At 38.2% G+C, this 15,815-nt stretch overlaps 1 protein-coding gene across 1 annotated transcript; it reads left to right on the top strand.

Annotated features, from left to right (window-relative positions):
* Positions 1–371: 371 nt before the first annotated feature.
* LOC145105367 (uncharacterized) lies at positions 372–1,073 on the top strand. Its single transcript, XM_079042486.1, has one exon. It carries the CDS (start codon positions 372–374, stop codon positions 1,071–1,073), a length of 702 nt encoding a protein of 233 aa, XP_078898612.1.
* The last annotated feature ends 14,742 nt before the right edge of the window (positions 1,074–15,815 follow it).

Below are 15,815 nucleotides of genomic sequence, written 5' to 3'. Positions count from 1 at the left end.
CCATTCTCCAAGAAGATGTGGAACATGTAAATGCCATGGGAGAATTCCAAAATTACCACAACAAACCATCTGGTTACCAAAATGCATATAATTCAAGTTGGAAGCCAAATCCCAATATGAGCTACAACCCAAGACCATTGCCTCAAAATGCATTGGTTAGACCTTCCTACCCACCACAACAACCTCACTACCAACATTCATAACCACACTATCAACTCAAACCGCACCCTCCACATCATCACCAACAATCTCATTAATCTCAACCAAGTAGCTCCAGGATGTCTCTTGAAGACATTGTCAAATCCTTAGCCACTAGTACCCAACAATTCCAAAAAGAAAAAAGGACTAGTATCTCCAACCTTGAAGCACAAATGGGAGATATAGTTACATCCATAAGCAAGTTGGAGTCCCGTGGCAAATTGCCTTCTCAAACCGAAAAGAACCCAAATGTCAATGTGGTGACCTTGGAAAGTGGTAAACAATCTGGAGAAAGTAATTCAAAGAAGAAGCCAAGGGAAGAAGAGGAAGAAATAGAGGTCATTCCCATTGAGGATCCTATAGTCAAGAATGATGCACAAGTCGGAGTTCCAAAGAATACTATTTCCCTAGTGACACCAATAGCCACTCAACCGCCATTCCCCTCCCGACTTGCAACTTCAAAGAAGAATATGGAGGAGAAAGAGATTTTGGACACCTTCCGAAAGGTGGAAGTAAACATCCCATTACTTGATGTCATCAAGAAAATCCCTAGATATGTAAAGTTTTTGAAAGAACTTTGTACCAACAAGAGGAAATTGAAGGGAAATGAGAAAATTTCAATGAATGAAAACGCATCCGCGGTTTTACAAAGGAAACTTCCACCCAAATGTAAAGACCCGGGAATGTTTACGGTCCCTTGCAAGATTGGGGATGTCACTTTTAGTAGTGTCATGCTCGATCTTGGTGCTTCTATCAATGTCATGCCATATTCGGTGTATGATTCGTTGAATGTCGGACCTCTAAGTGAAACTGGTGTCATAATTTCTCTTGCAAATCAAGTGTCTTTCCTAGAGGTGTTTTGGAAGATGTCTTAGTGCAAGTGAACCAATTGGTCTTTCCGGCGGATTTCTATGTGATTGATCTAGATGAGCAAGTGTCCTCTAAATCGACTCTAATCTTACTTGGGAGACCATTTTTAAAGACGGCTACGACGAAGATCGATGTATATGCGGGAAGTTTGACAATGGAGTTTGATGGTGAAACAATAAGTTTTAATATTTATGATGCCATGAGATATCCTAGTGATGTTTTATCTTTGTACTTTGTTGATGTTGTTAAGCCAATAACCCAAGAATTGTTTAAGATATCCCATGGTGATATGTTGGAGATGATCCTAAGCAAGGGGTTTGATTGTGGGAAGCTAGCCGAGCAATTAAAGCTTTATTCTTTGGATCCGGATGTTGAGAGGTTGGTCAATAATTTAGAGGTGAAAAAATCTACAATATTTGATGTCAAACAAATTAAGTTGCCCCCAACCCATACGAAGTTGTCGTCATCCCTTGTTCAACCACCCAAATTGGAATTGAAGGTCCTACCTCAACACTTGAAGTATGCCTACTTGGGAAAGAACAAAACTCTTCCGGTTATCATATCAACCCATCTAACCGAATTTGAAGAAGCGCAACTCCTCAAGGTGTTGAACGAACACAAGGAAGCCATGGGTTGTACGATTGTGGATATCAAGGGATTGAGCCCCTCCACTTGTATGCACAAGATTTTGATGGAGGATGAATGCAAGCCAAGCCGGGACGCACAAAGGAGATTGAACCCGCCTATGATGGAAGTTGTGAAGAAAGAGATTTTGAAGCTCCTTGATGCGGGGATTATCTATCCAATCTTGGATAGAAAGTGGGTGAGCCCGGTGTAAGTTTTACCAAAGAATACGAGAATCACGGTGGTTGAGAACAACAAAGGTATGATGGTCCCCACCCGTGTGCAAAACGGGTGGAGAGTATGTATTGACTACCGCAAACTCAATCCAAGCACAAGAAAAGATCATTTCCCATTACCTTTCATTGATCAAATGTTAGAAAAGTTGGCCGGGAAATCTCACTATTGTTGTCTCGACGGGTACTCCAATTTTCACCAAATCCCGGTGGCACCGGAAGACCAAGAAAAAACAACCTTTACATGTCCATTTGACACTTTTGCATACCGGAGAATGCCATTTGGGTTGTGTAATGCCCCGGCCACTTTCCAACGTTGTATGGTTAGTATCTTTTCGGAATATGTTGAAAACATAATTGAGGTTTTTATGGATGATTTTACGGTATACGGGAACTCGTTTCAAGAATGTTTGAGCAATCTCACCAAATTTTTAAAAAGATGCATTGAAACGAATTTGGTTCTAAATTTTGAGAAATGTCATTTTATGGTGAGTCAAGGTCTTATTTTGGGTCACATTGTGTCAAAGAAAGGAATTGAGGTAGATAAGGCAAAAATCTATGTTATTCAAAGCTTACCTTACCCGACTTGTGTTCGGGAAGTTCGTTCTTTTTTAGGTCATGCCGGATTCTATAGAAGGTTTATCAAGTACTTTTCAAAGGTAACAAGACCTATGTGCCAACTCTTGCAAAAGGATGTTGATTTCGAGTTCAATGAGGCGTTCAAAGAAGCTTTCGACAAGCTCAAAGAGTTTCTTACATCCGCTCCTATCATACAAGCTCCAAATTGGGATCTCCCCTTCGAGATCATGTGTGATGCAAGCAATTATGCTATTGGCGCCGTTTTGGGTCAAAAGAATGGAAGAGCCTCCCATGTGATCTACTATGCATCGAGGACACTAGAAAATGCTCAAAGTAACTACTCTACCACATAGAAGGAGCTATTGGCCATAGTGTTCGCTTTGGAGAAGTTTAGGCAATATCTACTTGGCACCAAAGTTATAGTGTATTCGAATCATGCAGCTCTCAAGTACTTGGTGACAATGAAAGATGCAAAGCCAAGACTCATCCAGTGGATCTTATTATTTCAAGAATTTGATTTGGAAATTCGGGAAAGAGTGGATGCGAGAATCTTGTTTTCGATCATCTAAGTCGGATCACTTCAAATGAAACTCCTCTCCCATGGGTTGAGGATGCGAGAATCTTGCTCGCGGTTGACTATGTCTCTAAATGGGTTGAGGCCAAAGCCACAAGATTGGATGATGCCAAAACGGTTATCGAGTTTTTGAAGTCTATTATTTTTGTGATGTTTGGTGTGCCTAGGGCGTTGATTAGTGATCGAGGGACGCATTTCTGCAACAAGATGATGAAGGCTTTATTGAGAAAGTATAATGTGACCCATCGTGTCTCTACCGCCTACCACCCTCAAAGGAACGGTCAAGCGGAAGTTTCAAATCGTGAGGTGAAGAGTATTATTGAGAAAACAGTGAATCCAACAAGGAAGGATTGGAGTTTGAGGCTTGATGACGTCTTATGGGCCTGTCGGACCGCTTACAAGACCCCGATAATAATGTCCCCATTTCGGTTGGTTTTTGGAAAGCCATGTCATCTTCCCGTGGAATTGGAGCACCGTGCAATTTGGGTGGTCAAGCAATGTAATTTCAATATTGATGAGGCGGGAAGACATAGGAAGCTTCAACTCCAAGAGTTAGAAGAATTGAGAAATGAATCCTATGAAAAGTCAAGGATTTATAAAGAGAAAACAAAGCTCTTCCACGACAAGTCCATCACCCGGAAGCTTTTTGAACCGGGACATAGGCTCTTACTTTACCATTCACGATTAAAGTTATTTCCGGGCAAGTTAAGATCAAGGTGGGTTGGGCCTTTTGTTGTAATAAAAACTTTTGATCATGGAGCGGTGGAAATCCAAAGTGACGAGACGAGACAAATTTTCAAAGTCAATGGGAACCGTTTGAAGCCATTCTATGAAGTTTTCAATGCTAATGCTCTTGAAATCATCCATTTGGATGTCCCGAGGTGTTGAAGCAAGCAAGGAAGACGTCTCGCCAAAGACGTTAAAGAGGAGCATTTTTGGAAAGCGTTATGTTTTCGTGTTTTTACGTTCGAATAAAGAAATTTTGAAGATGTTGGGATGTGTTTTTTTGAGTTATTTTTAAAGAATTCAAGAGTTTCTAGGTGTTTGGGACCTTCCAAAGCAAAAACTAGTGAAGAAACGGAAGAAAACGGAGAAAATCGAAAACTAAGAGCTGCAGCCTGCGCGACCCGGGCACGGGTGGGCGGCTGATCTGCGCGGCCGGACTCCAACATGCGACACAAACAAGGCTCGTAACTGCATGATCTGCGCGACCCGCGTGCCCCCCCCCCCCATCCGCGACCCGCGTGCTGCCTGACGACCAAATTCATTTTCGTTGACCAGACTTTAAGTTTCGTTGACCAGATGTTTTAAAGAGTTGACCGGGTGTTGACCACACTTGAATATGGATTGAAAACCTCCAGCAATTCATCTTCTTCATTTAACCCTACACAAACACCCACTTTCCACAAAAATTCAATTTCTCGGAGTTCTACCGGTCGGAATCCCACGAGACCACCACCATTTTTCATCCTCTGCAAACCCCACCCAAAATTTCCTCCGATCCATCGCTGGAATTAGGGGCTCCACCACCATCATCTCGCCGTTTTCCGGCCAACTCTGGCCACCTCGCGCAATTCCGACACCACCAAAGTGTTTCTTTTTCCAAGCTCTATACATCCCACCGAACAAAACCTCAATTTCTCACCAAAAATTTCGCCGAAAATTTTGAGTCACCACGATCCGCCACCGGATTTTTCACAAAAATCAAGTTGAAATTATTGTTTTAGTGAACAGGTTTTGCATTTTGGCACCCACGAACAACCACAAAGCTTGGGGTGCACGGTAGCGGATTTCGGGTTCAAGTTTAATTTTTGCGACCAAACGATTGAATCGGGTATCTTCTTTCCTTGGTTTTTATTACATTGCATTGTTCTAATATGATAATTGCAACCGATTATGCTTTGAAAATTACCTAGGATCGTTAGTTATTGCCCGATTTATTTAGAAAATTTGGTTTGAGAATAGTTGAAATTGATTAATTTGCTTTGGAATTTGTTTAAAAATTGTTTAAACTTTGGTTGGGATTTGTTCATTTTGACTAGAAATGCTGCCGAATTTTTGTTAGAATTGTCAAATAGAACCGAGTGGTGTTGTTTGAAACCATTTTGAATTGTCAAAAAGTTTGGGTGCAATTATTTATTGGAATTTTTGTGTTCGGTTTAAAAATAGTTGCATTAATTTGAGAGTGGTGAGGTGAGGGATTACTCTGGTGAATTGTTTTTCATATTGTAGGTCTTAAAAATGGGCAAAACTACAACTCGTCTACGATCCCATGGATCATCCGTTAATCCTAACCCGCAAAAGGATGTCGCCGGTCCATCACGCAAAGCAGCCGGTAAACGAAAAAAGGAGGAGAAGAGGGAAGCGATCCTTCCCTTACCAATGCTGAAATCAAAACCTATCGCTCCAACCTTCGGGGTCGCACAATCCGGCCCACAAAATTCTACCATAGAAAGTTCATGAAAAAGCTTGGGGTGCACGATGGCGTATCATTTCTGTTCCAAAAAATGAGTTGGCGTGGTTTTCTTAGACTCTGTGACAGAACTTACGAGGAACCCACAATGGAATTTCTTAGCACATATGCACGAGACGATGCGATGCGACAAGATTCCTTACATTCCAGTTGAAAGGGGAGCACCATAGGCTCACATACACAGAGCTTGATGCCATCATGGGTGTTTCCGATCCACACTGTATCGGCCCCTAACATCAAGAGTACCAAGATTTTCTGCGTAACCCGGATGCATGCTTTTGGATGCAAATTTTCGGTCTCACTATCTTCAACCCAAGCCGACAGCGAGCCAAGCACATCGTTCACCCCTGCTGGCGAATTGCTCACCGAATTCTCACGACAAGCATCTTCGGGCGCCTTGAGCCCGGTCAGATCAATAGATGTGAGCTATTTTTCCTCAGAAGCATGAGGCACAAACTCTCCCTCAGTTTTTCAGCCTTCTTTTTAGACAAATGCGACTCCAAACGTCAGCGCACTACAGGGGAAATTTTCATCGGGGGACTTATCACGATCATAGGTCGAGCCATCGGCCTAGACTTCCCTGCTTTCGCGTACATACGTATCGATACCCCCACCGAACTTCCTGCTAGACTGTGACGCTCTCATTCGGATGGAGATGTTGCTCGATCGGGGAACCCGGACGTACAGTTGGCTAGACTCTGACAAAACCCCAGTCTACATCCTCCCAAGTTGGATCAGTTCTTCATTCGACCCACACGGCCCCGACACTTGGCTTCCTCCAGATTAATTGACCCAAGCAGGTGTATTTCCAGAATTCGGTGATGATGAGGGTGACGATGCAGAGGAACCAGAGGAAGAAGATGACGAAGAGGACGACAAGATGCCCAAAGCTGAAGGCCATTTTGACCAGCCGCCGGTGCAACAGCCTCAGTATCAGCCGCAACAGCAGGGGGACATGAAATCCCAACATATTTCCCCCTACATTCTTTGACCAGTTTGCCACAATATTCTCCACGGTTCAGCTTATCGACACTAAAACTCAAGAGAACACACAAGCCATCCAATATGTGGCAACACACGTTAGTCGACTGGAGCAATCCTTCCCATCCACTTCCCGCCGGTCCATGATATATGGGATTACCACAACCGCCACAGACACTTTCCGCCGCCCGATCCTCCGATTTAGGTCATTTCTGCCCTTATCTTAAGCATTAAGGACAATGCTTGTTCTTAAGCTTGGGGTGGGGTATTTCCTTTTACTTTTTTCATGCATTTTTTTAATTAGGTTGCATAACATTTTAGTTTTAAGCTATTTGGCATTCATTTTTTTTATTTTATAAAATTCCAAAAAGATTTTACTTTCTTCTTTTCTAGTTTTTATTTTTGCATAACATTTAGCTTAGGGCATTAGCGTTCCTGCATTTTTGTTGTCTGTTTGTTCTCACCCCCCTGGATGTCATGGAACAGGTTTACAGTTATTGTATCATTATTGGTCCAGGATCTTGTTGCTATCTGACCCATCGAACCGAGACCACTAGCTGCCGTTTGGGACTTCATACATGGGATCAGATGTTGGAAGCTTAAAGGGGTAAGTGATCATGGCCAGGTAGCTTTCATGAAAAATTATGCATGCAATACTAACAACTGTAGAATATACTATAGCAATGGATGTTTTTAGCCCTGCGGTCAATACCGCCGAGAGAATCACACTTGATCATGTTTGAAGTGTTAGGATGAAGCACTGGTGCTTGTCCCCGAGTAGAATCTATATTCGGTCTCCTTGCATCACCATATTTTTTTTGCGATTTTCTTAGGATTTTAGAGAGTCTTTTAGTCCACATTTGGACATTTTCATTATTTTTGAAAAATCACAAGTTTGAAAAGGAGCTTACATCTCTATGCTCCACACGTGGTCATTTTCACACTTAGACCATCCGGGAACCAAATTTCGAGCCAAAAAGTGTTCTTGATAAAAATTCGTTATGTTAGTGCATTTATTACATTCAAGTTTTAACCAAAAAAAAAGAAAAAAAAAGAATCCCAAGCAGATTCCAAGCCACGATTATCTTGGATGGGTGACAGGTTCAATTATTGAACAAATTTTCCTAAATTTTGGTCACCTGATTTTTGATACTTATTTATTTGTTTAGGAATGTTTTGTTGTATATAGATCGAGTTGTTTCTTTTTGCAAATTGGTGATGTTAGAGAGACTGTCGAGTCGGATACTACGGGAGGTTTGGGCCAACACTAAGTGAACTGACTCCTACAACGGTGCCCGAGCGATGAAACCCAGCCACACTTGAGAGTGGCCGACAAACGTGAGATCACGTAACTTTCATGATAATAGTGTACGCTTAAAAAGAAGAGCTCCATACGAGCCCGTCCATTTGCTTTTCCCTACTACAAATGTTCTTCATTGTATGCATGTTCCATTGGGGCTGCGACGGACCATCCCTCCTTACTCACCTAGAGGAGTTGTCCTGGATGTGGTTTTTGGTTCCATTGTCATTGGATGAAAAAGTCATGAGATAATAACAAGATTAATTCTGACAATGTTGACTAATTGTGATAAGGTTCCGCGGTTCTATCCATTCTTTTTATTTTTCTTAGTATAGTTCATCCTGAGTTCATTTTAGTCTTGTCTTACTTGAGGACAAGTAAGGTTTAAGCTTGGGGTGATTATTGACCATTACCAATTGGCCATCACCAGTTGACCAAATGGTACAACATGCTCATGGATGGCGCAACTTCCACTTGGATGGCACAACTTCTTCTTTGACGGCACAACATGTTGCTGCATGTTGCTCCAAGTTTCTCCAATTTGCTCTAAATCCCCTTTTGGATGATCCATTCCTTTGTCACTTGATCTATTCCTTTTTTAGATGATCCAAAGTCATCTCAGATGATCTGTTCCTTTGTCACTTGCTCCATGAACCTCAAGTTCTGCATTGAGTTCCAAGTGCTCCACTGAACTCAATTATTCCATGAGAATGCTCCAAATGCTCGAGTCACATTTAACAAAATATTACAATAATAACCTACACATTTCTGAGTTTTATGTCGCCCATTTTATATATTCGTATCCGAGAATCAACAAACTCGAATATGTGTAAAAGGGAACATATTGACAAAACTAAAACAACATATCGAAATATTTTCTTAAAGTTTCAAAGCTTAAAATTTTGGTTCTAAATTTGTTAATAGAAATTGGAACCAGAATCAAACTAATATTTTTAGCTAATTTCATTTTCCAATCCAAAATAATGTATCATTATATTCATATTTTTAAAATGAAGAAAACTAAAATTAGGATTTGTTTATATTTGATTTGAAATGTATAGGGTTCCAAACCTAAATTGATTAATGAAAAATACAATTTAGTTAGGTTGAACAGAGTGCTTCCACATTATCAGTGTAGTGAGGACATAGGGGATCACTATCCAAAGAAACATAAACAAGGATAAACCATTTCAAGATGCTAGTCTTCACTTGTATTAATTTTTTCCTAAACCATTAAGACTTATACCAAATAAGCCTTAAGGAGAAACAACTTATGAACCTTAACTCTTCACAACACCTTGCAAGAGAGAAGACGAGAGAGAATCAAGATGGTCTAATAATCTGGGAGAGAAAAAGAAGAAGAGAATGAGTGAAAAAAACCAGGTACTATTTGCCTCATACTCTTTCTTATATACTTACATGCATTAGATATGGACCAAACCATCATTTAATGAAAGAGTAAGCTCCTTTAAGAAGCATGGTCCAAGACTAGTCAAATAAGCTAACCATTTATTCACTCTTTCTCTACACGGTTATAAAGGCCAAGAAGTTTGATGGAAGAGTGTATTACACATACGCTCCTAACTAGTAGTTATATGTTAACTAAATGGTTACTCAAAGTTCCCATTTAATTTATACAAAAAATATGGATATATACCTTATGAATATAACTAGTTTTGGTTCTCTTTTATTATCATTTTCTAGAAATAATAATTTTCCAATTAGTTGTTAAAATATTATTTTCATAAAATAATAATTCTTTAATTAAATACAATAGTTGATTATGTTTATTAATAGTCAAATTACTTTAACAAATAATCAATTAGTAGTAACTTGCTATAATGGCTGACCCTATATGATCATATGTCATTAACAAATATCATTCTATAATGACTCTTGGCCTTAAAGATCATTCAATCTCCCACTAGCGCATACAAGTGATGTGCGAGTGCTATTCAGATAACATTCCATAGATTTGAGTTTAATAATGGATCTTTGATATTTGTATAACTCTAGTTTAAAACACACACACACACACACACACACACACATATATATATATATATATATATATATATATATATATATATATATATATATATATATATAAAGGTTGACAATGAGTGAACGAATATGGGTCACTCATTTCGAATCTATCAGATGATTGTAGAGTCGAATTTTATTGTAATATGTCAAATATGTGTAATTGTCTTTTTCGTATGTTCGTTATGTATTTACTAAGGCATTTGTTTGTACGAAGCGTGAATGTTTAGCCTTAGTATTTTTTGTACTTTCAGCCTCCTATAAATAGGAGCTGAACATAGAGTAGATGATAGAGTTTTCCCAGTTTTTATTATCATTTTGTACTCGTCTTCATTGGAAGTAATGAGAGCTTAAACCAGAACTTATTTACTTCTTGTGTTCATCTTTACTCTGATTCTGATTCTTATACTCGATAAATCGATTCTACAATTGGTATCAGAGTAGGAATCAATACTACTAAGATCTGATTTTCAATTGAATCTCTAGTTTTTGAGTCGCGAGTTTGTCTCAAAAGTTTTCGCACTGTTTGATTCTGAAAATCGTCTCTGATCTACAGTTTTGATTTGATTCTGCGTTTTAATTGTGTGATCGAGTAATCATTTTTGAATTTCTGATCGATTCAGTCATTCAATTTCAAGTTTCTTCAAGTTTTTTTGAAAAAATTCTTCCGTACGTTAATGGCGAATTTCAACATGAACACGATGACTTCATTCTCTGATCTGTTAGGATCTTCTACGAAGATTCCTATGTTGATCCTGGAGTACTATGATCAGTGGGCTGATCGAATGGAGGATTACTTGAACGGATTGGACGAGGAACTCTGGAGCTGCATTACTGGAATTGCTCAACCTCCACCAAATGTTCAACAAATTGGATCATCTGGATCAGCATCTGCAGTATCTGATCAATCCACCAGGCTGAAGAACAACGAAAAGCGTTGTTTGAGAGAATTGCAAGGTGCCTTGCCACCTGTTGTTTACAACTACATCCATGGTTGTAAAACTGCAAAAGATATCTGGAATACTCTTAAGGAAAAGTATCAGGGAAGCAAGAAAACGAAGATAAACTCTGTGAAACAGTGTCTTGTGGAGCTGAAAGAGTTCAGACAAAAAGAGAGTGAAACGATTGAAGTTTACTATGATCGTCTTAATGAATTGATATATAGATGCAATCTTTATGGGATCATAAGGTCATCAATGGAGTTCAACCTCACCTTTGTGATGGGACTTCGTAAGGAGTGGAGAAGTGTCAACATGATGGTGAAGAATCAACAAAGCTTCGATACTTCATCTCTGAATGATGTGTATAATCTGTTGAAAAATCACGAAAGTGAAGTGAATGAGATGGCATAAGAGTCGAAACTGAGTTTAGGAGGACCTTTAGCGCTTGTTTCGAAAGTGTCTGAGAAAGAAGCTGTTGAGAAAGAAGATTCTGATGAAGAAGGATTTCTAATGAATTCTGATGATGAAGTGGTTGCATTTTACTCGAACAATCGAGTTAAAAAGTTTTTCAAGAAACCTTTCAATCCCAAGGTGAAACAGAGTGAACGAAAAGGAAGTTTCGTTAACAAGTCTGTGGATGAGGAGAAGAAGAAATTTGAGAAGAATGAAGTGAAGGCAACTAAAGTCAAAAGCAAGAAGAAATTGAAGGGAGATTCGGGCATTGACTGTCATTACTGCAACGGAGCAAATCATTTGGCAAATGATTGCATGCTTCGTAAGAAAGAGGAGAAAAAGAATAGGGTTAAGGACGAAGCCTATTATGTGGAAAGATTGGAAGAAGTACGTGCAAAGACGAAGGGGGTGTCTTTGGTTGCTCAAGGTGAAGGTGAGGATGATGGCACGTATCAGATCTGGTCTTCTGGGTCTGAGGATGAAGAGATGTGTAATCCGACGCATGGTGCCATGTTCGCACAGTTTGAAGAAGATGAGGACGAAAAGGTGACCGGTTGCTGTTTCATGACCAAATCAGGAGACAAATCACCAATGACTACCAAGGTACGTGCTATTCTTCAATCTTTTAACATTCCTTTACAAGCTTATGATTCTAAAATAATTGCATTTGATGATACTCTTGCTTATTTGATACAATTGTGGTGTCTGCTAGTAATTAAGCTAAGAAACTAAACATCCAATTGCAAGAGACCCAAAAATTGTTAGATTCGAAAAGAAGCAGAGTAGAGTATCTGGAATTACAAATTACAAATATCTTGTGAGATAGGGATTCGTTAAGCAGTGATGTTAAAATGTTGTTAGCTCAAAGAAACATTTACTGTAATTCTGCAAAGAGATTATATGCTAAATTAACTGCTTTGCATCATTCGTCTGACATTAGCAAAGAACAACATAGGAAGTTATTACCTTTTCTAGCTTTCGAAAGAGAGAAAATCGTAAGCTTGTCTTATGATTGTGAGAAAACCATAGCAGAATTCGATAAAGTGCCTGATAATCGATTTGCTTATGGTATTGTTAAGATAGATGAATATTTGAATGCTGATGAACTTGTTGACATTGTGAATGATACCTTAACCAAAAACGAACAAATCAAAATTTCGAAAAGAACTGAGAATTCGAAACTTGACTCTCAATCTAATTTTCCTGATGTCGATGATAATTCTGATAGTTTTAGCGAAATCAGTGAAATTGAGGAAGAGGAAAGTGTCGATTGTTCACAGTTGTCTGTCATTAATGTCACATCTAAGTCTAAAGGAAAAGAAAAATGTAATGATTCGTTGGTTAAGATTGACACTGACAAACCCTCAACTTCGAAAGATTTTGATTTCGAAAATGTGAGTGTCAGAGATAGTTAAACGGATAGTAGTGATGATGAGGATAAAGAACAAGTTTCGAACAAATCAAAGCCTGAAAAGCCTGTTTCAAATGAAACAACCATTCCACGAGTTGTTGTTGATCAAGTGTTTGGAGACACTGAAAATTTCGAAAAAGTTTTATCTGAAAAAGGAGCTCATTATTTGGAAACAAATCAAGTGGTGTATCCAAATTTTAAGTGTACAGATGATGTTGTATTTCCAAATAAAGTGTTTCTCATTACTGGAAATGTTGAAAATATCAAACCGGAGTTCAAAAAAATGGTTGAAGATGACAACAAGAAAACATCAGACAAAGGATTCTTTTCAAATCAAAGCACTGTCGAAAATAATCTAACAAAGAATTTGTATGCTTTTCAAAGACAAAAACCACAACGAAAATGGATTGAAAAACAAGATAATACAAAAGAGCGTTTGAAACAAGAATCTAAAGAACCAAATGAGAATGTGAAACTAAATTCAAACGAATTTAAGGATCGTGTTGAAAAAATTTCGAAGGAAAAAGGAATTTCGAAAAGACAGGCAAGAAAGAAATTGTTTTGGCAAGTTATGTCAAATGAAAAGGAATCAAAAATACCGACAAAGAAAATGTTTGAAAATGAGTTGTCCAAACCTATACAAACAAAGTTTTCAAAACATTCAGATAAAAACGAAAATCCCGCTCAACCAATTTCGTCTGATTCTCAAAATGATTCTGTGAAGTTTTCAAATTCAAAAACTTTTCAAACAGATGATAAACAAAAGAATTTTCATTCAAAAATCCAACAAAAGTTTTCAAAACTAACAAACAATCCAAATAGATTTTCTTCAAATACAACAAGTCGAAATTTCGATAATTCTCGTCGATTTGAAAATGTTCGAAAATTTGAAAATGTTCGAAAATTTGAGAATGTTAGAAAATTTGAGAATGTTCGAAAATCAGAGAATGCTAGACAATTTGAGAATGTTCGAAAATCAGAGAATGTTCGAAAATTTGAGGATGTTCGAAAATCTGAAAATGTTCGAAAGGTCGCAGACAATCAAACATTTGTGCATGATAAATTCAAAACATCTGCAAAGTTTAATCCTCAAAAAGCAAATTTTCCAAATCCTTCTGGGAAGCAGAATTCGAAAGTGTCATACACAAAGGGTTCGTCAAATGTGGATAATATCGATCATTGGCTTGAAGGACAAGGAAAGATGTTTCAATCTCGTAAGTATTCCCAACAACAAATTTACGAAGCATATGAGAAATACTTGAATGATTCTTCAAACGGAAGTTCCTCTTCCAAAGAATCAAATATTCCTGTGAAAACATGGAAACCAGTTTCGAAAGATAAACCTGTTGCGAAACAAACTGAGAACAAAAAGGCGAATGTCAGTGACAAATCTAAACCTTCGAAAACTTATATTTCTGCTCCTTTTCCTAATGATGTCGACTTAATTGATTCTTTCAAATCAAAAGTTTGTAATTGGGTTTTGGGTTCTTCATTTCACTCGGTTTTCAAAGCTAATAACCAAGGACCCAAACAGCCTTGGGTACCCAAATTCTTTCATTAATTGCAGGTTCTATGTGACGAGCAATATGATGATAAATGGTACATTGATAGTGGTTGCTTTCGTCACATGACTGGCAAGAAGGAGAATTTACGTGATTATCGAAGTTTGGAGAATGCAGGAGTAGGTAAATTTGGAAACAATTACAAGTGTCAGGTGAAAGGATATGGAAAAGTCACAAATGGGAAGTTTACTGTTAAGAGAGTTGCATATGTCGAAGGTCTTCAACATAACTTGATAAGTGTTTCACAACTTGTTGTGGGCACTGGCAATCAAGTGATGTTTAACGAAGCGGGCATCATCATTTCGAATGTTGAAACTAACGAAGTTTTTCTAAAATCCAAACGACATGGTGACATGTTTACTCTTGATATCAAACCAATCATCGGCAAACCCTCAGTGTGTTTACTCTCGAAAGCTACATCTGATGTCAGCTGGCTATGGCATCGACGTTTATCACATTTAAACTTTCGAAATTTGAATAAGTTGGTCGTTGACGATCTTGTTTGAGGTTTACTTGTACTAAAGTTTGATAATAATACTTTGTGTGCAGCTTGCGAACAAGGAAAACATCATCGCAAAGGACATCCAATTGTCATAGATTCGAAATTTGTTGAACCGCTGGAACTTCTTCATATTGACCTTTGTGGACCATCAACTGTTGAAACTCTCCACAAGAAACGGTACATTTTGGTTATAGTTGATGATTTTTCACGATTCACTTGGGTGTATTTTCTCAGGTTAAAATCTGAAGTCGCTCAAACAATGATCGAATTTATCAAGAAAATTGAGACAAGTCTGAAAAGGAAAGTTCGAAAAATCAAAAGTGATAATGGTTCGGAGTTTAAAAATAATGTGCTTGATTCGTTCTTAACTGAAAAAGGAATTTCGCATAATTTCTCATCACCATATACACCACAACAAAATGGTGTGGTTGAAAGGAGGAATATGTCACTTTTCAAAGCAGTAAAAACAATGTTGACATATGCGAATCTTCCTCAATATCCATGGGCAGAAGCAGTTTCGACAGCATGTTTCACTCAGAATCGATCTTTCATTCATCATCGTTTTAATATAACTCCGTATGAAATCATAAATAACCGAAAACCTAATGTCAAATTCTTTCATGTTTTTGGTTGCAGGTGTTTTATCATGAATCTCAAAGACAATCTTTCGAAATTTCAAGCTAAGGCTGATGAAGGAATATTTTTAGGATATTCAAATAATTCGGTTGCATACAGAGTGTTGAATAAACGAACACGAAAAGTTGAAGAGACATTTAATCTCACTTTTGATGATTACTATGTGAAACAAGATGAAAAATGTTTCGAACAAAAACCAATTCTTAATGATTCAAATGATGACTCTGAAAGTTCTAATTCAACTAATTTTGATTATGATTTAATTTTTGGTGTTCCAGATAGGGCTGTTGATGCTGAAGTACATGCTACTGATAATAAAACTCCTGAATCTTCGAAACATACTGATGATTCGACAATCACATCAGATACGACTGCTAATGGCGAAAGTATGCTAGATGCTCAAGTGGAGGAGGAGCACTTGAATATACCTTCAAC

This window comes from Lactuca virosa, chromosome 4 (assembly GCF_052849685.1).
Source record: "Lactuca virosa cultivar CGN04683 chromosome 4, Lactuca_virosa_CGN04683_v6, whole genome shotgun sequence".
Taxonomy (NCBI): domain Eukaryota; kingdom Viridiplantae; phylum Streptophyta; class Magnoliopsida; order Asterales; family Asteraceae; genus Lactuca; species Lactuca virosa.
This window is presented reverse-complemented; position numbering and strand designations above follow the sequence as displayed.